The sequence below is a fragment of the Notothenia rossii genome (assembly GCF_949606895.1).
Source record: "Notothenia rossii genome assembly, chromosome: 10".
NCBI classification, from domain to species: domain Eukaryota; kingdom Metazoa; phylum Chordata; class Actinopteri; order Perciformes; family Nototheniidae; genus Notothenia; species Notothenia rossii.
The window spans coordinates 35,797,258-35,821,497 of record NC_136908.1 but is presented as its reverse complement, the minus strand read 5'-3'; the positions used below and the strand labels follow the sequence as shown (position 1 = coordinate 35,821,497).

Genomic DNA, 24,240 nt, shown 5'->3' with positions numbered 1-24,240 from the left:
TCCAATCCAGAAGAGATCTCTCTCTCCCCCGTCTGTTTGCAAGGGGGCGGGGCAGTTTACACACACGCATCTGCTACATGCAGCAACACACGGAGGAGATGGTGGAGAGAAGCGCTCCAAGGTGTGGTTACATGTTACCCGTCTTGAGGTGGACAATGCTCGTCACCAAAAGTGTTTAGCATGTAAGGGCGGTAACACGAGCAATTTGTCTAAACATTTAGCAAAAGTGCACCACATTCAGACGGACGAATGCACCGGGTTCGACTATCTTTCTAGTAGCTCTGTGGCCCCATCCACGAGTAACGTTTCCACGTCAGGTGTTATGTATGCTAGCAGCAACACACGGAGTTAACTACATTATACAAACATGGGTTAATGATTAGAGGTAACTGAGTTATTTATTTTGTTAAAGTTTCAGCTATTCTGTTTCCAGTTCTGTCATAAGATTATTTAATAAGATTTGTTAAAACATTGTTGTTTCTTTTGATGTGAAATATTATTTATTTAATTCAAATACAAAGCAATGTTCATTTTGTTCACAATTTGTTAAGTTAATTTAATAATATTTGTATTTTTGAATCAAGTATTCATCTTTATTGTCTTCATTGTTAGTTTCCACATGCCTAAAACAACCTCAAACTAAATCTAAAAGTTGATGGCTAAATAAGAGCGTTTGAGAAATTGTGCAAGGCACACAGTAGTAGTCCGAATAGTTGATTAATCGTTTCATTAATCTATAGATTAATCGATAATCAAATTAGTCGTTTGTTGCAGCCCTATTGTAGTTATCCCATGTAAAAATAAAATGTGTTATTCAGCAACCCTTGCAATTTGGGATTTTATTTTTGGTTGGTAGACCTCGGTTAGCTGGTCATTTCAAAAGTAACTCACCAGCCAAAAAAGTGTGGGCACCCCTGCTCTAAGGTCTGTGGAGTCAATGGCAGTCTACCAATTGATTCATAAAAAGGGAGATGTGGTGTTATTGTATATATGTGTGTGTGTTAGCCAATAGGAGTGAAGCATTACGGGCACGGTTCAGTGACGTCATAGGGAGACGACATGTTATGGTAACGGAGCATATGAGCTAGGTGTGTTCTAGCATGTGAGCTACCAATAAAGAGACACGTAATTGTGACAGTTGAACTCACGTGTATTATTGAACAACACGACAGTTGTTGGCCCGGAAAGTACCTCGATTTTGGAGAGCCAGAAAACTGTGTAACACCAATTAACCATGGGCCAAGAAAATCAAAACAGCTCTGAAAGATACAACTTTAAGAGGTTATTCGTCATTTTTTGTAATTCTTAGGCAATATGTATTTTAATATAATCATGTGAAAGGGCCTTTTCCATTTCAAAGGTTCCATCAAATGGTACCACTGGTTACGTAACGTTCATAATTCCTGTTGTAATCTTTAAAGGAGTTCAGTGGCTATTTAACTGGATCAGGTATGTTGGGACCACCTTCCTCTGAAGCCATGAAGAAGAAAAATTCCCCAGAGGAAATTCCAGATTGAGTGGCAGTTGAAACTAGACATTCCAGTTTCACTCCAGATTTCTTATCAAGTTGCCAATTTGTCTAAATGTAGGAGCTAACAGATGTGGGGGGTCATCTTTACTCTGGCCATGGAGGACAGATGTAAACGTATTTCATCTGAAACATGGAGCGTTTGTGTGGCTGTAGAGTACAAGGACAAATTTGTACGTAACCGGAGGAGAGATCACAACAAGTCAACATGCAGGAGCCTCTTTGCTTTCACTTCTGCTCTCTATCCAAGACCTGCTCCACCAACACATCTCCCCCACATCGTGTCCTTAGAACTCGGCTTCCTCCCAGTCTTTAGTTTGCTGATGTCTATCCGCCTATCAGTGCAAAGTGCTTGTGAGCCCTGCGTCATGCAGACAAACAGCAAGGTCCACTGAGGTAATGATGGGGGAATATTCGATGCATGTTTACTCAGTGAAATCAATGTTAGGCTAACTCTCTGTAATAGCCCACCCGCCTGGCTAAAGCCAACGCTATGCCAGAGAAATTATAGTTGCTTTGCTCATAACTTTTTCAGTAGAGCTCTGCTGCCACAATATTTTAGTTTGAACTGTGAGAGCACTTGAATAAATGTGGTAAAGGCTTGCTGGCGTGCGTGTGTTCGTGCATGTGTGTGTTTGTGCATGAGTTTGAGTGCCAGTCAGTCTTCACTGCTTATTTCCATAGGGGTTATTGTCATGCTTATTTACCTGTCTCTCCCAAAGAGATTACAAGGCCATTACATTCAGCATTTTTATTTGCTTGTCTGGAATAATGAGCCCAGGAGACGGTTGAAGGTAGGAAGCACCTGACAAGTTGTGACAATTAATCTCTTTGCCATCTAGTTATCTCATCTGTTAGTGCTTGCACTGCTGAGGACTTGTCAAGAGATCACATGTCTGCCTGCCTAAACCTTTGACCTGTAACACACTGCAGCGGCTTAGTTAATGCAGCTGTTTAGTCAAGAAGGTGTGAGTGTTCTGTTTAAATTTCCACGATTTGTTTTTTGTTTTCTAGGACACACTGGAAATGTGTGTGCGAGAGAATAAGAGTAAGAGCATTCTGTTTGCCCTATGCTACTTCCATGCGGTGGTGGCAGAGAAGAGGAAGTTTGGTCCTCAGGGCTGGAACAGGTCATACCCCTTTAACACTGGAGACCTCACCATTTCCATCAGCGTCCTCTACAATTACCTGGAGGCCAATCCTAAGGTATACGTGTTTTTGTTTTTATTCCTGTGCCAGGTATAACAATGACCACTATTTGTAATCTTAATTGGAAATCCAAACACATGTGCCCTCAGCTTAACACCACAAGCCACCTTCTAGTAAGATAAGATAAGATAAGAATGTATTCATCCCGAAGGAAATTGTTGTGCCAGAGTAACAAAATACAAAAACATAGGAACATAGATGGTCACACAATCAATGCAATTATTATTAGCAGTATTTAGTAGTTAGTAGTGCAAAAAATAAAACGTAGTGGCAGTTACGTAATTGCACGTTATCATAGCATTATTAATAATAATAATAATAATAATAATAATATCATATTGCACATAGTTATATATATAGCAGCGAGTGTATTGCAATGATGTTAATTATATTGATATGTATATTGCGCATAGTGTTGGTATGGAAGTTCTCAGTGCCCTTTACTTAGGGGTGAAGAGTTAAAGAGTTTGATTGCCACTGGGAGGAAAGACCTCCTGTGGCGCTGTGTGGTGGTTATCGGTGATCTCAGGCTATGGCTGAAAGTGCTCCGGTAGGAAACCAGTGTGGCGTGCAGCGGGTGAGAGCCGTTGTCCAGAATGCAGAGAAGTTTCCTCAGCATTCTCCCCTCCGACACCACTGCCAACGACTCCTGATCCACTCCTAGGACAGAGCCTGCTCTCCTGATGAGCTTGTTGAGTCTGTTGGCATCAGCTGTCTTCACCCCACTGCCCCAACATACTACAGCAAAGAAGATCACACTGGAGACCACCGAGTCATAAAACATCTGCAACATATTGCTGCAGACGTTAAAGGACCTGAGTCTCCTGAGGAAATACAGGCGACTCTAGCCTTTCTTATATAGGGCGTCAGTGTTTTTACTCCTGTCCAGTTTATTATCTATGTGGACACCCAGGAACTTGTAGCTGTCCACAGTGTCCACATCCATGCCCACGATGGTAATTGGTCTTGGGGCGGTACTCCGCTTCCTGTAGTTAACCACTAGCTCCTTAGTTTTTGTGACGTTGAGCTGCAGATGGTTCTGACCGCACCACTCCACAAAACTGTCCACCACACTCCTGTACTCAGCTTCCTGATCTCTGATGATACAGCCCACAATGGCAGAGTCATCTGAGAATTTCTGCAGATGGCAGGACTGTGAGCAGTGTCTGAAGTCTGATGTATAGACTGTGAACAGGAAGGGAGAGAGGACCGTGCCCTGAGGAGCACCCATGCTGCTCAATATAATATCAGAGGTGTTATTCTGCAGCTTCACGTACTGTGGCCGAGCTGTGAGATAGTTGGTTATCCAGATCACCAGTGGAGCATCCACCTGCATGTCCAGTAGCTTACTGCTGAGCAGGGCAGGTCTGATGGTATTGAAAGCACTGGAAAAGTCAAAAAACATGACTCTCACAGTGCTGCCTGCCTTCTCAAGGTGTGTGTGTACTCTGTGTAGCAGGAAGATGATGGCGTCCTCCACTCCAATACGAGGCTGATATGCAAACTGCAGGGGGTCTAGTGATGGTGCGACCACTGTACGGAGGTGTTTAAGGACCAGCCTCTCCAGCGACTTTATGGCATGTGATATCAAAGCCACCGGTCTGTAGTCACTGTGTGTGCGTGGATGTATCTTCTTCGGCACAGGAACCAGGCATGTTGTCTTCCACAGGGCAGGAACGGTCATCATGTCCAGGCTCAGGTTGAAAATGTGCCGAAAAACTGCACACAGCTGAGTAGCACATCCTTTCAGCAGACTGGGGCTGAGGCCGTCCGGCCCTGCAGCCTTCCTTGAGTGTAGACGGCTGAACTCTCCCTTCACGTCCTCTGCAGTGATGGTGAGTGGGGGCATGCACAGTGGGGCTGAGAGAGAGCCCTGGTCGGGGGGGGGGGCAAGAGGGATGAGATGGATGAGATGGGAGGAAAGGCTCCATGGGGATCACAGGGGGTGAGTCACAGGTCGAGGAGGAGCTGGAGGAGGGAGGGGTGGTAACCTCATCATCAAACCTGTTGAAAAACAGGTTTAAGTCATTGGCCTCCTGTAGATCTCCTCCCATCACCTGGTCAGTCTTGTTTCCATACCCAGTGATGGTTCTCATCCCACGCCACACTTCCCTGGTGTTGTTTTGGGACAGTTTACTCTCCAGCTTCCTCCTGTAGCACTCCTTGCCCGTTTATATTTCCTTCCTCAGTTGTAACTGTGCCTTCTTCATCTCCTCCTTGTCACCACTCCTGAATGCAGCTTTTTTCCTGTTAAGTGACGCCTTGATGTCTTTGGTCACCCAGGGTTTATTATTGGAAAAACACTTAATTGTTCTGGCGGGGATTATATGGTCCGTGCAAAAATGAATATAGTCGGTGATGCAGTCTGTGAGTCCGTCTATATCCTCCCCATGTGTATCACAGAGGACATCCCAGTCAGTCACCTCAAAACATCCCTGTAAAGTCTCCACAGCCTCCTGTGACCACGTCCGTACAGTAGTGGTAGTCACAGGGGGCCGCTGGACTGCTGGTTTATAAAGGGGTTTTAAGCTCACCAGGTTATGGTCTGATCGGCCTAAGGGGGGAGTGCTATTGAGCTATATGCCTCCTTGACATTAGCATACAATAAATCTAATGTAATTTCTGAAAAATATAAGATTAGATATAGAACAACTATAATACAAGAACATAAAGACGGCACTCTGAGGGTCTCCTTGGGGCCACAAGGTTGGATCTTTGTGGTCACCAGCAAGAGCAAAGAGGCTTCATATTGCTCAAATGTAATCACTATATTTCCACAGGGACTTGGCTTGGCAACTGGAAGGTCACCAGTTCAAGTACTGGAAAGACCAAGTGCTACCGAGGTGTCCCTGAGCAAGGCACGGTTCCCTACACTGCTCCCCTGGCGCCACACAGAAGTGCAGCCCACTGCTCCTAACATTAGGATGGGCTAAATGCAGAATATACATTTCCCCTCTGTGGGACAATTAACGGTATATAAAAAATCAATTAAAAAATAAAACTGTCTTGTTCGTTTCTCCCCCGTTACTTTGGTGTTCTCTATCAAATTTGAGCGGTCTGTTTTAACTGCTCTTACATGAACACAAAATCCATTAATCATCAGCCAAAGTTTATTCAACACCATTTTAATATCTTAACAATATTTCAGAGCACTGGTTGACATGTATAACTATGAGTATACAAAGAATAGACACTGAAAAAAGTATTCCACAGTCACATGCTTGTGGATTTGTGGGTGTGTACTCCAATACAATCCATTTGATTTCTATAGCACATTTAAAAACAACAGAGTTGAATAAAGTGCTGTACATCAAAAACAGACAGGTCACCAAAAAAATGTAAAACACGAGACAATAAAACCAGATCAGAAGCCACAGACTGAGAAACTCTCCTACATGACGTAAAAACAATACAAAACACTAGTAAGATAATAAAAAAGCAAATTCAAAAGCAAAAGTTTCACCTGGTAAATGCCAGGGAAAAGAAGTGGGTTTTTAAACGAGATATAAAAACAAGCAGAGTTGGAGCAAGTCTAACCTGGAGGGGCAATTCGTTCCATAACTTTGGAGCTGCAACAGAAAAGGCTCTGTCTCCTCGCTGCTTTAACCTCGATTTAGTGACGGCCAGAAGGAGTCTGTCAGCCATGTGGGTGTGTATGGTTTTAAAAGATCTGCCAGGTAAGGTGGGGCTAAACCGTTTAGGGCTTTGTATGCGAACAGTAACATTTTAAATTGTATTCTAAAACTGACTGGTAACCAATGTAAAGAGGCGAGTCTGTAAGTACGTGTGCCGCGAAAAGTGTGGTGTGTGAAGAGGAGACGAGAGACGCATCCTAAAACCCGGAAGTAAGCTGCGCATGGCTTCCCTCCACAAAAAAGCAATGAGATTTCTCCATGGGATTTTAGAAAATAGCTTGAAATAAGATCTGTGGGAAACGTACCTGTTAGATAAATGCACTTTTTGTTCAGCCGGATAATATCCACATGTCTAGTACCTACTTTTATAATTTTCTAATCATAAATCTATCGATTAGATTTATGATAGACTTTTGAAACAACAAGAAGATAAGGAGGACTTTTACAAAAAAGTAATAAAGATTTTTGTCCTGAAGGACAGGCAAATGGACTTCATCTTCAAGTCAAGGTAAGACTGCAATTTTATTAAAAATGGGATCTTACTAAGAGAGAACAATTTTTAAACAATATTTAAATGATAAAATTAAATGTGTTGGGTATCCCTTTGTTGAACTGTCTGTTTAAAATTAATCGAAGCATCAGACAAAAAAAGCTTTTGAAAATAATATTATATTTTGATTTAGGTCAAAATATAATATTTGTAAACCTGAAGAGTCAGTGCCAGTGCCTCACCAGCCATGAACCTCACTGCAGAAGCTTATATATAGACATCTACGTTTTTTGTGCCCCACCACCTTTGTACATATAAAAGCGCCACTGCATATAACATCGGAAAAATACGCTTTTTCCGTTTTAACAACTTTCTGATATCTACACCAGGAGCCCTTTAAAATATCATAAGACACATGCAGCCTGTCTTTTTTCCATTTGCGTTCAGCCCTTCTGCACTCCTGTCTGGCAGTACGAGTGGACTCTTTTAACCATGGTTCAGACTTAACTTTAGGGCGAACAGCCTTTAGTGCAATAGTATCAAGGATGTCTTGACAAGAGGAGTTAAAGAAATAAAATAACTCCTCTGTATCACCAGTAATAGGATATGCTCTCTCATCCACAACATTTTTGAAGGCAGCAGAAAACTGAACAGTGGTGGAGGGTTTAAGCATGCGACGAAAATGAGCAGACTGTGGACACTGTTTACCAACAGCACAAGGGATAGTGACGTCAAATAGAACCGGCATGTGATCGGAGAAAATTGGGTCGCATATCTCAACATTAAATATTGATAGACCATAAGACAGGACAAGATCTATAAGAGTATGTCCGTGTTCGTGCGTGGGGCCAGAAACCGATTGAACAAGATTAAAGGCATCAATAAGATTTAAAAATCCTCGAGCCAATGGTTTGTTAGGACAGCAAACATGTATGTTTTACTATCTGATGGATGAGCATAATCTAGGGTTACCATTCCTTTTTTGACCGTGAATATCATAGGTGTTACAAAGTTGAGTTTGATCTTCAAATGCCACCATGGAGGATATCATAAGGCCCTGTGGCAATCAAATGTAAAACACAATATTTATGATTGGTCAGAAGATTGGTCGAACACGACAGGATCGTTATACATAAGAGAATACAACAATGTTAATAGCCATGTTAACTGCGACCTACATTTAAAAAAAGCAATGCAAATTCATTTTTACATTTTGTTCAATGTAATGATTAATGTTTGAATCAGAATATCTTTGTTTTCATTGACATGTTCCTCCTGTATGTTAATGAGGAAGTGTGACGGTGAATGAACACAATACAACTCTGTCTCCATTGGCTGCAGTTATACACTGCATACTGTAAGAACACTACAAAGAATAGGATATTATGTAGCATTCACAGAAAGTAAAAGCATTTCGAGGCATATTGTGGCACGGAGAAGGAAGTCGACTCAGCAATATCACTCCTCTTCACAATATACAGGTGCATGCAATTAGAAAAAGTAAGCCAAGAAATACAGAGGACATCAAACGAGTTGACTACAAAGCATTTCTGCATTAAAGGCCAATATGTTTTACATCAAAACTTTCATCAGGACTTTCATCTGCACTAACTTAAAATAATATTGATAGTCATTATGGAGCAGCAGATGGGCAACGCCACATTTCCTTCTTTTAATGTCATATTCAGTCTGTCAATTGATCCTTACTGTTTGAATCTCACGCAGAAATATCTCAGCATTTCTCGGCTTCTTGTCCTCTGTCAGCAGTTCTGTAGAAGAAACATCTGAGAGAGAAAACACATAATTACTTTCTGTCCTCATGTAATTGGAGTTGCTAATCTTTATGGTGAACAGCGAACTGTTGGAATCAATCAATTATCGAAATGTTGCAGATTAAGTAATTAATTTATAGAATAATGGAATAATGACTTTAGCTCTTACGGGGAAATACCTTTGGCCATATGAATCATGTTTGATCGATGCTACACAGGTTCTTATGGAAAGGCTTGAAGGAGTTACTGCCCCTCTTCTGTCGTGTTGAAGCTTTCAAGCTGCCTGGCGTGTACACATCCCAGACTGTGAATGTCTTTCATTTTATTTCAAATTAAATACAATTACATAAAATATTTTCCATACAAAAGTTGATTCAAGAACAAATCTCTGTTATTAGATCAGTACTTTTCTTATATGACTATTATTGCTAAATTTGAAAGGTCTTTACCAGCTTTGGAATTATATATAGCAATGCAAATCGGGCAACCGTTTAAGTTTAAAACTCGCCCATGCGCAATGCATATTGGGCAGCCGTCTGGACGTCAAGTGTCCTATTTGGGTTGCCGTATTTAGTTCTCCAATATGGCGGACCATCTCGCACATGCGCAATGCGGATCGGGTAGGGATGCGGATCGGGTAGTCACAGGCCGTTTCTCAATGTCGAGTAAAGCTGCTCCAGAGCCACTATTTCAAGTATCGCCCCCAGGGTGAATGTTTATAGGATGCCGTTTTCTGGTTCAGTACTGCTCTGAAATAAAGCTCATTTGAGTTTAAAAGCTCAAACAAATATTCAGTTTGAGGGAGAACAGCCTTGCACATCCCCTCAATAAAGTAAGTGGCACATTATTAAATAATAAATAAGGGTCTTAGTTGGTTCAGTGTTAGCTTCGTTAAAAGTAATTTATACTTACTGTTGCTCGAAACAAGCAGCAACATGTGAGCTATGTACCAGGCTCTGTTTTATTCAGCCTGATTTTCCTTCCGGAGCTTGATCAGTGCAAAAGCTGGTTACTTTTGCACAGATAGGGTTCCAGTTCAACACTCTGTTTGGTCCTCCCATGTATTGCCATCAAAATCCAGTCCCAGTGATAGAAGGATAAAATGTTGGAAAAACACTTAAAGCTGTTCTGAGCCATCTGCAAGACAACATATTTCATCCATGTGATAAAAAAAAAGTACTAACCCTCTCCAAAACAACTCTCAATAAATACATTTAACCACAAAGGTATACAAGATAGATTCCTGCAGCTTTCTTATTTATTTTGTTATCATTTTTTCATATTATTATAAATAATAGTATATTATGTTACGCCCAGACCTAGGGGAATCTAGGCACAGCATAAAATGCACTCTCCCCACTTTTCCCACTCCCAAGAACATGGACGCCAAAACAGAGAAAGCGTTTGGTAAATGTAATTACCCAAAATTAAATTACACACAGGAGTAGCAAAACCACAAAATAAAGAAAACTTTTTAACACAAAAATCTTACCTAACAAATGAGAAAAATAAAATGTACAAAAATCTTACCTACTCTAATGCAAAAACAGGAGAAAACGAATATTCCAAAAGAAAAAGGGTTTTGCACCCCTAAGAAAAACATAAAGTGTGTCTACACAGACAGGTTTATTCGCTTTTCTAACACAGTCTCACAACACAAGAGAATGACCAACATACAGTATAACTAAGCACTCAGCATAAAAGGACAGCCATCGCAACGCAAAGTTGTGTTGGGAGTAGGAGAAGTCTAGTCGGAGAGAGAGACCGAGGAACTGCATGGCTGCAGCTTAAATGCTCCCTTCTTCTTCAGGTGGACCAATAAGCAGGTTGAAGGTAGCTAATCAGCTAACGGGCACCACCTGCTTACTCACACACACACACACACATACACACACAGACACACTCAAAATATACTCGCATGAATATTTCTGGAGTGTATATTTCAAACCAAAGGGTTCACAGGCTGTCAGTGCTAGCACTACTAAGTTTATCTGATTCAGATGACCCCAGTCTCTCTTCTCCTGTGGTTCTCGTCTTCAGTACCTTTCATTTACACTTGGTTGTTTTTTTGTTTTTTTTCACTTACATTTTTATTGACATTTTTATAAACATACAAAACCACATATAGTTCAGTATACACTTGAATTACAAACCCATTGAAGAAGAAAAAAGAAAATACAAATAATAATAAAAACAAGCAAACAGTGACATGGAAGCTTCCTATCCTATTTTAATGCAACATCATGGTCTGGTTCCAACTCTCAATTTGTGGTGTCGTTCATTTTTCTTTTATATTCAACCCATTTTTCCCATTTAGACTAAAATTTCCCTTCCTGGACCCTCAATATGTGTGTGAATCTCTCCATATCAAATATTTCCTGTACTACTCCCAGCCATTGCTCCTTTGTAGGTGGAGCTGCTCTCTACCATGCTCTGGTAATTGTTTTCTTGCTTGCAGCCAGCAGCACCTTAATCAGGTATCTGTCCCCACCCTGTGTGTTTTCCTACACCAGATTCCCCAAGTATAACATCAGGCCGGTCTTAGGAACCTCATAACCTAATATCCCCTTCAATACTCCCCATACTTCCTCCCAGTATCCCTTCATCTTTTGGCATTTAAAAAAAATGTGTGTGTGGTCTGCCCCCACCTCGCCGCATTGCCTCCAACATGCGTTCTGTTCCGGGGCATACCTCCCTTTTATCTTTGGGGTTATGAAGTATCTGATTATGTTTTTCCACCCAAATTCCCTCCATACCCTTGACCCAGTAGTTGAATGCTGCACTCTACATACATTATACCATTCTTCCTCTGTCATATCAATCCCGAGTTCTTTCTCCCACTTTTCTTTTATATATAGAGTTGAATTCCCCCTACTCTCCAACAGAGCCTGATACAGAGCTGAAATCACCCTGCCTTTCTTCCCTTCATATGCTTCAATCATTACCTTAATTACCCCATTTTGTTTAGTGTTTTTATCCATTTTTATTTCTTTTATATAATAGTCTCTCACCTGTAAGTATCTAAAATGGTCACCCCTTTCCAGATCGAACTTATCTCTTAAATATTGAAAACTCTGCATTTCCCCTTTTTCCATCCTACATATTGCTGTGATGCCCCCTCGGGCCCATCGTTTAAAACCTGCATCTTCTTTTCCCGGCTGGAATTTATTATCATTTGTTATCCATCTCAAAATCTTTGTCTGTTTTCCTATTTTGTATCTCTTTATTACCGTGTTCCAAGTGTTTAAAGTGAATTTTGTGATTGGGTCGAATACGTTTTCCTGTGTCCTGAATAATTCTTTATCCCCGAGTAGTTTTTGAATCTGGTAGTTTTCCCCATTTGTTTCGATGTCCTTCCATTTAGCTACGTATTCCATATTACACCAGCATGCCACTGTTCTGATTTGTGCTGCATAATAATAATCCAGGAAACTCGGCACTGCCAATCCTCCTCTCCCTTTGGGTAGCTGCAGTGTCGCAAGCCTAATCCTGGGCCTTTCCCCCCCCCAAATAAAGCTCGAAATCCATTTATCCCATTCCATAAATTGACTTTGTGGAATAGATATAGGTAGTGATTGGTAAAGGTACAGTAGCCTAGGCAGTATATTCATTTTAACTATTTCAATCCTTGAACTAAGGTCTAAGGTCTGTATTGTCCACCTACATAAATCCCTCTTGATATTCTGATTGATCTGCGTATAATTTGCATTGTATAATTTGTCTAACCCTTTTGTGATGTTAACCCCTAAATATTTAATTGTATCCATGTCCCATCTAATTCTGTATTTGTCTTTGATCTCTGGTGTTGGTGTGTAGTTTAGTGCTAAAATCTGTGTCTTTGTCACGTTTAGTTTGTACCCTGAGTATTGTCCATATTCCTCCAGTAAATCCATCAGTATCGGGAAGCCCACGTCTGTTTGCCCCATGTATGCTATCAAGTCGTCCGCAAATAGTCCCAATTTGTGTTCTAAACCTCCTGCCTCAACCCCCTTTATATTCTGGTTCTGCCTAATTGCTTGGGCCAATGGTTCGATGAAGATATCAAAAAGTTTTGGGGAGAGACAGCAGCCCTGTCTTGTCGACCTCTTTAATTTAATCCGATCCGTCAGACTACCGTTCACTTTCACTCTAGCTGTTGATTCATGATACAATGATTTTATACATTTGATTGACTTTTCATTAAATCCAAATTTTTCTAAGACATTATACAAATAGACCCAGTTCACACTATCAAAAGCTTTTTCTGCATCTATACTCACTAAAATTGCACTGTCTCCCCTCCTTTGGGCCTCCTCCACTATATGAATTGTTTTCCTTATATTATCTTGTGTCTGTCTCCCTCTAATAAAACCAGTCTGGTCCTCATCTATAATGTCGGGCATGAATGTCTCAAATCTTTTCGAAATTATGGACGTATACATCTTGTAGTCTACATTAAGTATGGATATTGGTCTAAAGCTACTACATAATTCTTTATCCTTGCCTTCCTTGGGAATTGTAGTAATGATAGCCTCTTTCCATCACGGGGGAGTTTTGTTCTCTTTCATAGTATATTTAAATGATGCCAACAGTAAGGGGCTTAATTCCGATTTGAATATCTTATACATTTCGCATGGCAGCCCGTCGCTGCCTGGTGACTTACTATTTTTCATTCTACTAATTGCATCCCCCATCTCTTTTTCAGTAATATCTGAGTTCAATAACCTATTCTGTTCTTCTCCTGTCGATGGTAGGTCCAGCCCCTCTAAAAATGCCTTCATACTCTCTTCCTCTGCTGCAGTTGGTTGTGCGTATAGTGTCCTATAATAATCCTCAAATGCTCTCTCTATTTCCTCCGGCTCTCTAAGTAACTCATTGGTTTTAGGATTCCTAATCTTATGTATAGTGTTTAATGTTTGTTGTGCCCTTATCTTTCTAGCCAATAATTTATTTGCTTTGGGCCCCCTTCATAATATGCCTGCTTTACAAACCTAGCTTTCTTCTCCACCTCTATTAATAATATATTTTCTATCTTCCCTCTAATGTCCTTAACCTTCCTAAGTGTCTCTGGGTCATTTGTATTTTTATGTTGCCTCTCTAATTCTTTTAGTTGCCCAGTTAAATTTTGATAGAGTTCCAGTCTGGTTCTTTTAAGGTGTGCTGTTTGTGCTATTAGTTTCCCCCTTAATACTGCCTTTAGTGCATCCCACAGAATAGTTGGGTCTACTTCCCCGTTATCATTTTCCTCCTTATATCTGATTATCTCTCTCTTTATTTCTTCCACTAACCCCTTATTGTTTAATAGACCCACATTCAATCTCCAGACGGTGTTCTTCCTCCTACCATTTAGATTCAATGTTAGATATATTGCACTATGGTCAGACAGGTCTGTAACACCTATTCTACAGTCTTCTACCCTATATTTATCTCCCTTTGACATAAAAAAGTAATCTATCCTAGAATAGACTGAGTGTGGGTGTGAGTAGTGTGTGTAGTCTCTATCTAGTGTGTGTATATCTCTCCATATATCTGTGATTCCTAGTTCCCTCAGTTGTATGTTAATGTATCTGACAATGTGCGTCCTAGCCTTCCTTGTACTTGTTACTTGTTGTATCCAAATCATAGTTTAGTACCACATTGAAGTCCCCCCGCAAATCAGGATTCCTTCCATTTCCACAGCTATGATATCAAACAATTCCTTAAAAAAAGTCTTATCGCTGTCCGGTGGGGCGTAAACATTAATTAGTGTAACCATTTCTCCTTTCATTTTCCCCTTGATCACCACATACCTCCCCTCTCTGTCATATATTTCTTTGTTTATTTCAAATTTTACTGAGTTCCCAATTAGTGTAGCCACTACCTTGCTTAAATGAACTATAAAATGTGTTGTTATATTCATACCTTTTCAGTTGTTCATGTTCTTGTACTGATACGTGAGTTTCTTGCAATAAGATAACCTGCATCTCCTCCTTTCTAAATTTGGTTAATACTTTCCCCCTTTTAATCGGATTGTTCAAACCATTGACATTTAACGACACCATTTTGATTCCCCTACGTTGCATTATATTTCCCTTCAAAGCATCTTTTCGTTCCCTCCATGTCACAAAACACAATATATATAGTAGCAGCAACCGCTAAGCTAAACAAATACAAATTAATTATCAGAACTTGGTCTTCCAAGGTTTTTGGGGTTTCAAAAATATCCCCCTTTCCCCCGCTGGTGGGTGGAAGGTAAGGCCTCTGCTAGTGAGAGGGCCCCCCCTAGTGGCGGAGATCTCTCCTGTGGCTGATCTCCCAAGCTCACTATAATTGTCCAGCGTGTGGTTTAAACTCCGGAGCTCCCGGCCGGAACTTTGGGAACATTTTTGATATAGTCTTTAAACCCCTGGTCTCTGTATTGGCGATGGAGGTGATTCTATGTTTCTAGTGAATTAGCACTTCTTTAAATTAGTCCGAATCAAATCGTAAAATGTTATAGATAAATAATTCCCCAGCCTGCATACATGTCCATACAGGTTCCTTTTATAAAAACAAATAACAATCTTACTTACTCACCCACTGCAGTGTTTCAAAGTGGCACAAAATAAAAGGCTATAGCATTTATATAATTTGGTTAAATCTGTTTGTGTCTGTGCTGTCTTTTGATCGCCGTGGCCCGTCACCTCTCATCCTTCTGTCTTTTCAACGCTGTATCTTGTTCCCTCATAGACTACTCATCAACACCCTCGATACGGTGCCGGTCTTCCCTCACTCCCATGACGTTGTTGTCTCCCCGCTCTCGTCTCCGAAGTCTGGTCAACTTGCGCGCTGCCTCCAGTCTCTGCAGCAGCGTAGGTCTCTCTACTCCTGGGTCCGGATCCTGTCAGCCTCTCTGCCGCATCGCCCTCGCCGCGTCTTGAGCACTCTTATACACTATCGTTCCTTCGTTCCAGTAAACCCTCAGTGTGTCCATTGGAGATTGAAAACGAATCCCCTTATCTTTGAGAATTCTCTTGAGCGCCGCATATTTCCGACGTTTAACTGCCACCTCAGAAGAATAATCGTGGTCGAATGTCACTCTCCGTCCCTTCACTTCCATCGCCGTTCTCCAGGCCGTCTTAATGACGTTCTCCTTGACCTCGAACCTCAAGAAGTTGACAATAATGGCTCTTGGGGGTTTGTCTGATTGTGGTTTTGAAGCAGGTGCCCTGTGCGCCGTTTGAATCTCCAACTTAATATCCTCCGACATTCCCAGCTCCTTGTGAATTAACCTGTCGACGTACTCGGAGACCGAGTCTCCCTCTATTCCCTCCTTCAACCCCCCGATTCGTATATTATTTCTTCTCGACCTCCCTTCTATGTCGGACAGCTTATCTTGGAGCTTGGTTTGTTGTTCAAGAGAGGCCGTAATAATGTCCTTGACGTCGGTACTCCACTCCTCGACCCCAGCCGTACGCTCTTCAAGGATCTCCATATCCTTCTTTTGGGCCCGCATCTCCGCCTCAGCGGTCTCGAATTTTCTATTTGTTTCCTCTCTGAAGCTATCAAGCCCTTGCTTCATATCTTCTCCGTGTTTGTCCATATATTCTCTCAGTTGTCCCATTTCTTTATGTACTCCTCTTAGATTTTCTTCCATCCGGCTGCCAATTTGATCCAGTTTAGCATCCATGTTGTGCTGGGCTTTCTCGAGTTTATCCCGCATGGCATCTAAGCTAGTCTGCAGCGCCGACACCCAGCTAGGTTGCTCGTCGTTGCTAGCTTTAGCGTCAGCCGTTAGCGGCTGACTGTGTTCCATCTGGACCTGCATCTCTCCCGGCTGTTTTTCGGCTTTCGTTTTTTTCTCCGTTCCTTTCTTATTTACTAATTTGCTCATGACCTATTATTTCAACTTCGAATCACATTTTCTTCCTTTTTGAACTTATTTGGCCGGGAGCTCCTCTTCTTAGCTGCTTATCGCCTCATGTGTAAACCGGAAGTCTCACTTGGTTGTTGTTTTATTAATCACTTATTATTGACTCACACATTTTCAGGTGCGTGTGGTGCTGGAGGAGATCATGGAGAAGCTCCCGGAGAAATTCAACATGGTGGATCTGCTGGGGAGGGCGGAGGAGAGGACTCCCTACCAGGTGGTAGCGCTGCAGGAGTGTGAGCGCATGAACATTCTGACGCAGGAGATCAGACGCTCCCTCCACCAGCTCAGCCTGGGACTCAAGGTGGGGAGAAGGACATTTTGTCTGTGTTTGTCTGTCAAGACTCAATATACTGTGCTGCTTAGAACAAGATGTTGGCTCACTGCAGGCAGATAGGAACATATTATAATCGGAGGATGAAACCCTCTTTAATGGTCACATGTTCATGCACACAGAAAAATGTGTTCTCTGTATTTAACCCATCCTAGTACTAGGAGCAGTGGGCAGCTATTGTACAGCGCCTGGGAGTGGGGGGGTCCAGTGCCTTGCTCAAGGGCACCACGGCAGGGCCCAGGAGGTGAACTGGGACCTCTCCAAGTACCAGTCCACACTCCATATTTAGGTCTGTTCGGCGACTTGAACCAGCAACCCTATGTCTCCCAGTCCAAGCCCCTACTGACTGAGGCACGAACACTGTGGCTTCCCTCCTCATATCTGGATGTGTCTCCGGTTTGGGAGACTATTTGTTTACACTACAGGCAGAAATGTCTTGGCCAGCCTAAGACACAGTTGAATAAGCAGAGTTGTGCAGAACTGACAAGAGCTTACATCACAAGCACTTCTGTGTTCTGTTTTGTAATGACAGTGTTTGTTCCTTGGCGGAGCCTTTAATGAAACCTTAAACGTGTTCCAGCATCTTCATTTGTGTTTCCAATCAGTGATCCAAAAATAATTTAGGTCAAAGTTACACGTTGCTTTCCAATTATAGTTTACCATTAATACATGTACATACATTTTAAACCTTAATTTTTACTTAATACGTGTATTTTTTCAGTGATTTAAAAGCCATGTAATCAGCAAATGGAATCATATTTCCTCTTTATAGTGGAACAAATAGAAGCTATAAGAATGTTGCCAGGGTGGGATGGTGCAGCTACCCATGGATTCCAGATTCAAAGATTTATTGTCATGTCATATGCAAAACTACGGAGTAGTTCTGCAATGAATTAAACACTTAGGTCACAGATTTCTCAACAGTGCAATTACAAGACATACATTTTTATAAAAATAAAATAGTCAAAAAATTGTAATTGTTCACAAGTGTGGAGTTGTAAAGTTGGAAGATTCACTGTATTCTATACTTTATTGGTGCAGCAAGATCTTTATAAATGTCAAAAAGAACACAAAGACAATGCTAAAATAAAGATTAACTGTCCAATTAAAAGTTGAAATTAAACGTCAATACAATATAACAATACTACAAATAGTTGTATTTTGTTTTGACCCTAAGACCTTAGTTTGTTCAAAAGGAATATTATTATGTAACTTGTAGAAGTAAATCAAAAAGGCTTCGAGAGACGAGAGTGCACATCATATCATTTTAAGAGCTAGCCTGCTAGCCAGGAACAGAAGTACAAACAAGAACAGACATTGTTGTTTCTCAATTAAGTACCAAATATGGTGGCAGTGCACTGTTAAGATCAGCATGTGTTAGATATTTAATTAGGTCATCCTCGAACAAATAAATACAATATAAACAGCAAAGCTTAGCCATAGCTCAAGTTTGGGAAGGCTAAACTAACTTTTTTTACCTGACGCTGCCCGCCTCTGGCGTCTATAGAAAAGAGATCAACTCAGTGAAAGCACCGCCTGCTGACCAATCAGAGCTCAGTGTGCAGAGTTTAAATCTATCAAGTCATATTACAGGAGGAAATACAGTTTAAACTGCCGTATGCAGAGAAGACGCCGACGTGTCGCACTTATCATTCATATCACATCATCAATCAGATCATCGATCATATAATATCATAATATATCACAATATATCATATCCTTATCTGAGTCAGCTTCTCGAGCCGTATCTGGCCGTGCAACACTTACATTGACACATACTTTATGCAGAAGTATTATTTTAAGCAACACATTAGGTTGACGAAACACTCAACTCAAATGTAATTAAAGTCAGATCCACTCGTGTCTTAGATGGGGCAGTATTATAAAACTGTTGTACGCTTTCAAACACTCAGTAGTTTATTTATTTTTTAACCAGTTGTTCTATATTCACCTTGCAGGTGCAACTATGTGGCTTGTATCCTGGATTATATGTTTAAATCATGGATGTTTAAAGTTCATATTTGTCTAATATTAGTTTACTTTTCATTAATGAAGTATGACGCTGCGCTGTCAGTACACTTGTCCTTGTTTGTGATTGGTCAAATGTAGCTAACCCCGCCTCTTTCACGCGAACGCGCTCTCAGCTGGAGAGAGAAACCCTGGCTTGATTTACCGAGTCGATAACCAGCGTCGTAGGACCGCTTAGCGAGATCTCGTTTGTTAGGGTTAGTTAAAGGTGACCTATCATGCAAAATGCACTTTTGTACGTCTTTTATACATGAATATGTGTCCCCGGTGTTCCAGGGAACTCACCAAGTGTCAGAAAACACAACCCTCTCTATTTTCCTCCATACCCAAATCTCTTAAAAAGGGGCTACAACGGATCTGATACAGACTGATCCAGATTTGAACACTTTTCTGACGTCACAGAAGTGGCGCTACGACTATTGGGCCAACTCCATCAATCAGGAGGAGACAGCCACGAACATTGCCGTTCGAAAGCGGTGGAGACGCTGTAGTTCATATGCCAGGCCTGTAGATGGTGCTGATCTCAAAGAATCAGCCCATGCAAAGACAGTGTTAAATTGAGCGAAATGAGGAAAGGCTAAAATGCATGATCTGTTTGGTACTTTGAAAAATAAAAAGTATAAATATGCCTTATATAGGTATGGTCCTACACTATATTATTCAAATATAGCATGATAGGTCCACTTTAAGATAACTCAAACATATCCAGGGTCTGTTGAACTGGCTTCGTAGAACAGGGCACAGGTGGCTGCATGGCAGCGCTAATGTCAAAGAAACAAACATCATACATTATATTTTTATTTTACCAGGATGCAGTGACAAAAATATTTGGGAAGGCTTAGCCTTCCCTACCCACCGACCCTGAGCTTAGCTATAAATGCTAAATGCTATGGTCCTTGTTCCTCAACACCATTATTAATGAAACACTGTCAGTTCTCTGTCTGAAAGCTACTGTTACCAGCACAAGCCTTCCAGCATCCTCTTAGCTTCTCCTTCCATGGTCCAAGCTCTGTATGTTTCCACAGATCTTGCTCAGCTGCTATTGCCAGGACATGTGGATGTCCATGTATCGCTGTTTTGCTGTGACCAAGACATGAAGAAGTGTTATTGATTGACTGCGAAATGGATTATTCTCTTTTTGAATGTTCCCACACTTTAGGGAGAGTTAACCATGACCGGTGACATGGAGAACCTTCAGAATGCTGTTTTTCTGGACATTGTGCCAGACGGTTGGACGAAGCGGGCGTACCCCTCCATGTGCGGCCTGGCCCTGTGGTTCTCTGACCTGCTGCTCAGGATCAAGGAGCTGGAGGCCTGGTCAGCAGACTTTGTCTTACCCTCTGAGGTGTGGCTGGCCGGCTTCTTTAACCCACAGTCCTTCCTCACTGCCATCATGCAGGCTATGGCTCGAAGGTAGGGATGTTTTTGACATTAGACATTAAAGGTGTAAATGTGATAGAAGCTACATGGTGTGAAAAAGCAGATCAACCTCTGTTTGAATGGCAGGAATGAGTGGCCTCTGGACAGGATGTGTTTTCAGTGTGATGTCACCAAGAAGAATCGTGAGGACTTCATGGTACCGCCCCGTGAGGGAGCCTACCTACACGGGCTGTACATGGAGGGCGCACGCTGGAACTCACAGGTACTGCACTTACTGACAGTGTGGATACAAAATCTAAATACTACACTTTTATTGACATTCACAGAAATATTCCTTTACACATTAGTATGTCAGCCATCGCACTTGTGATGATGGCTGACTTACACATGAGTATAACGATGAGCTTTCACATTTCCTATGAATCTTAATCGTTCTGCTTTGCATCCTGCTTCATTCAGCTCTGAGAGAGTATTCCTCAGCTTCCCAGAGCTCCATCTATCTGCATACATGCAGCTCCTGAATATGCACCCAGCTTTCAGGGAGCATCCCTGCAGACTCTTTAATTATGGAATGTGCAACCTCTGTTTTTCATTACATTTGGAGACGTAGGCAAAAAGACAGGTGGACAGGCGGGTTGGGGGGCTCCCCCTCACAACTCTCCTTCCCCTCCTCCTCTCTTCAAACTCTGCTCTCAGCCCCAAGGCCAGTTCTTTGCCACTGGCAAGGAGCAGCAGAGTGAACGGAGAGTAAGCAGAGCTCCATCTGGACACAGCTCTGTGCTGCAGAAAGTTTAAGATTTATGATAAACCTGCTCATCTATATTAATGAAGCTTGCGTTTTATTCAGAGGGAGCTCGATATTGTAAGTAAAATCATTTGTATTTACCCAAACAGACATAAAGTTATTGATATTTAAAAGCTATTTAAAACTTTACAGCTGAGGCAATTAGGGATTTGTCCTCTGAGCGTTCCAAAGTCCTCAGGATTTACATTCATGAAAGTCACTGTGCATGCATGGGGAAACTTGTGTTTGTCAGGCGCTGAGTGTAGGAGGATTAATAATGAGACAGACCTCTGTGTTTCACTGCGTTTAAAGAATGCCTCTGAGGCAGCTCCACTTCCCCTCAAACTGCTGACTTTCAACACTTTTCAAGGGTACCACGATATTATGTTGTGCAGACGTGTTGATGTGGTTAAATTGATCAAACATCATTTTTTTTGTCACATAACGACAACATTACTAAATCCTACCACAGTGAAGAGCATAACTTTGTGAAAAATATTTCAATGCACTCCGTAAAATGTTTCTGTTAGGGCTATCAAAGATTACTGTGTTAAAAAAAGAAATGACCACTTTTAAGCGCATATTTCCACAATGAATTGCATGACAGTGAAAAGACAAAGAGAGCAGAGGAACGGGCGCAGGCTACATGTGTTGTACTGACTAGAGACCACCGGACATCAGGAGGAACCATCTCTTTCTGTCTGTAACATCACACCTGATCCATGACTAATGTGCTGCACTCCTTCTTTAGCTGTGGTGAAACGGAGGAAATACATCCTGCTGAAGCATGCTTCAGTTTCTTAGAGTTGCACAGTAGTGAGAGACAGCGGACAGGGTCCCTAACAGAGAGAATAACACCATACAAGAATGTGCTCTGAATGAAGTATAATATTGTATTTTAAACATGTCATTTATCATTTTATAACATAGATTATAATTGTGATTAATGAGATGACATTTTTTTAATTATTTCTGTGTGTGACTAACTGGCCTGTCATCTTTTGTCCCTCAGACTGGCATAATTGCAGACGCCTTTCTGAAAGAGCTCACCCCGGCCATGCCAGTCATCTTTCTAAGGGCCGTTCCTGAGGACAAACAGGAGAGCAGGAGTGTGTATCAGTGTCCCGTCTACAAAACCCACCAGAGGGGGCCCACCTACGACTGGACCTTCAACCTGAAAACCAAGGAAAGTCCCTCCAAGTGGACTTTAGCTGGAGTGGCCTTGCTCCTGCAGATCTAGCTAGCCCAGCAGGGTCAAGGTTCAAATCACTTTGGACTTAAAGGTCCCATGTCATGCTTTTCCGGTTATTACCCGTCCCCTTGTTTGTTATGAAGGTTGTTATGCATGTAAACCGTCTGCAGAGTCACAAACCCTCAAAGTGCACCCTGTAGCGAGTAAAACTATAACACAGAAAATACCTGTCTATGCTGCCTCAGAACGCCTCGTTGGAGATTTCTCTTTTTTTTCCAGGGTACAATGACGTACCCATACCCAAATGGACCAATCCTTGGAGCTCCTCACACACACACACTCTCTCAGCAGCAAAACTGTGACGCGTTGGGGGGTGCTAGTGGAGCCTCGCAGATTGGGGTGGTGCAGCCCCCTCTCAGCACCCCCCCCTTCCCGCATCCATTCGCGATGTCTCGCTGTCTCGCAGATCCCACGCAGCTAGCAGGAAATGAACCCAGCTCACACTGTCCGCTCGTCGCAGCAGCGAGCCGCGCAACGTCCCGCCAACACGACACCCAGACCCCACGCAGCATTCTCATCTGTTTGTCATTACTGTTGTCATTTTCTGGTTGCTATCGCCATTGTAACACATAATCACTGATGTTCCGCTGTAACGGTGGTGGTCTCATCAGAACAGAGTGGGCTAGCTGACCAATCAGAGCACAGTGGGCTCACAGAGTGAATACACTATACTATACAGAGATGCTGGATGAGAAACCAATGTGAGTTTGGAACATTGAACAATGTACATCTATTTTAGTAGACCTCAACAATGGAATTATGATCAGTTCGAAATGGCCATCACATGGGACCTTTAATATTTGAAAAGGGAGACTTTGAAAAATAATGCTGTCTGCAGATAATAAGAAATAAAACACATCCTTACTCAATTCAGTATAGGCAGGGCTTTAAATATCAACTTGCAGGTTTTAATAGATTTATGCTTAACCTTGCCTGAAAATTACAATTAAAAAAGTTAATGCAGTAAGAAGACATAAGGGCAGGAATTCAGAGGGAAAGGAGCCGTTTTGAACTCTGCTACTAAAAACTGCTTTTTTTTAACGTCATACGTGAAACGCGACATATTACGTCACATGGGGGAGCAACTTTCTCGGACTCGTTCTCTACCCAATCCGCGGTAGTAGTTTGTAGTTGGTTTGAGCGGTTGTGATTTAGTGAGCTGTTTTTTTTTGGGTAATTTTACATTGCATTTCATTTTTAATCATGGTGAGCTGGAGTTTGTACAGGTTGCACAAACTCCAGCCTGTCAGGACATCGAGTCCACAGTTTCCCTAACAGGAAAAGGACCGGAGCTAGCTTTCGTTCCTGGGTCTTTTGTTTGTTATGTAAACCGGTGTTCGTGGCAATTTGTTTGTTTCAGGCTGCTTGCCTGCCATTTTGTTTACCAGCTGTTTAAAATAAACCGCTTATAATTATACCAATTCCAATCTGGTTGTGTTGCTTCCCTCTGATTCCCCTAGCTCAGAAGGGAACGTAATAGTGCAACCCAGTCTCACGGCATTTCGTGTTCACCAACACGATTCCCCCTTTTTTTCGTGTTGCACAGCACGATTTTAAAAGCAATGTATTTCTGTTGGTAGTCTCACGGCATTACCTGTTATAGGAAGACCGGAAGCTGTGTGGTTCATAAAAACATGTTCTTACTCAATATCAAGCCACGATTATTGCTTTTATTTAAAATCGTATCATTTCGGACTTTTGTTGCTGTCTGTGAGGAAAATAAATGAGGCTCATGTTTCCTTCTAATTCGTTATTCTTTTCAAAATAACACACTGTTATTTAGTCAACAATAACACATATTTATCCTTGTTTTTATTTATTTGTTTAATTCTATAATCTCTGGCTTTTTTGCCGTCCTTCAGGAACTGAATTTCAAAATAAAAATAACCGGAAACAGACGTAGGCCTATAAGAGACATTTCGAGCAGCATCGAGTTTAGGATGGCCGAAGACACTAATAAT

The 24,240-nt window shown here is 41.7% G+C and overlaps 1 protein-coding gene across 3 annotated transcripts; it reads left to right on the top strand.

Annotated features, from left to right (window-relative positions):
• The first annotated feature begins 9,171 nt into the window (after positions 1-9,171).
• Positions 9,172-23,998, top strand: LOC307021464 (dynein beta chain, ciliary-like). 3 transcript variants are annotated; one of them, XM_079653592.1, is made up of 5 exons: positions 9,172-9,466; positions 16,623-16,805; positions 20,023-20,276; positions 20,370-20,505; positions 22,040-23,998. In XM_079653592.1, the coding sequence occupies exons 2-5, from the start codon at positions 16,647-16,649 to the stop codon at positions 22,265-22,267; spliced, it is 777 nt and encodes a 258-aa protein (XP_079509718.1). In that variant the 5' UTR covers positions 9,172-9,466; positions 16,623-16,646; the 3' UTR covers positions 22,268-23,998. The 3 variants fall into 3 exon arrangements, with proteins under 3 accessions (XP_079509718.1, XP_079509717.1, XP_079509716.1); XM_079653591.1 differs by lacking the exon at positions 9,172-9,466 and adding an exon at positions 9,889-10,467 and having other exon boundaries at positions 20,391-20,505; XM_079653590.1 differs by lacking the exon at positions 9,172-9,466 and adding an exon at positions 9,889-10,467.
• The last annotated feature ends 242 nt before the right edge of the window (positions 23,999-24,240 follow it).

Bases quoted from the DNA above. Each gene is read 5' to 3' on its own strand.
- LOC307021464 (XM_079653590.1), top strand. From the start codon at position 10,426: ATGCTCCCTTCTTCTTCAGGTGGACCAATAAGCAGGTTGAAG. The intron at 16,806-20,022 runs GTGGGGAGAAGG...CCCACACTTTAG, and splicing joins AGCTCAGCCTGGGACTCAAG to GGAGAGTTAACCATGACCGG. The intron at 20,277-20,369 runs GTAGGGATGTTT...TTTGAATGGCAG, and splicing joins ATGCAGGCTATGGCTCGAAG to GAATGAGTGGCCTCTGGACA.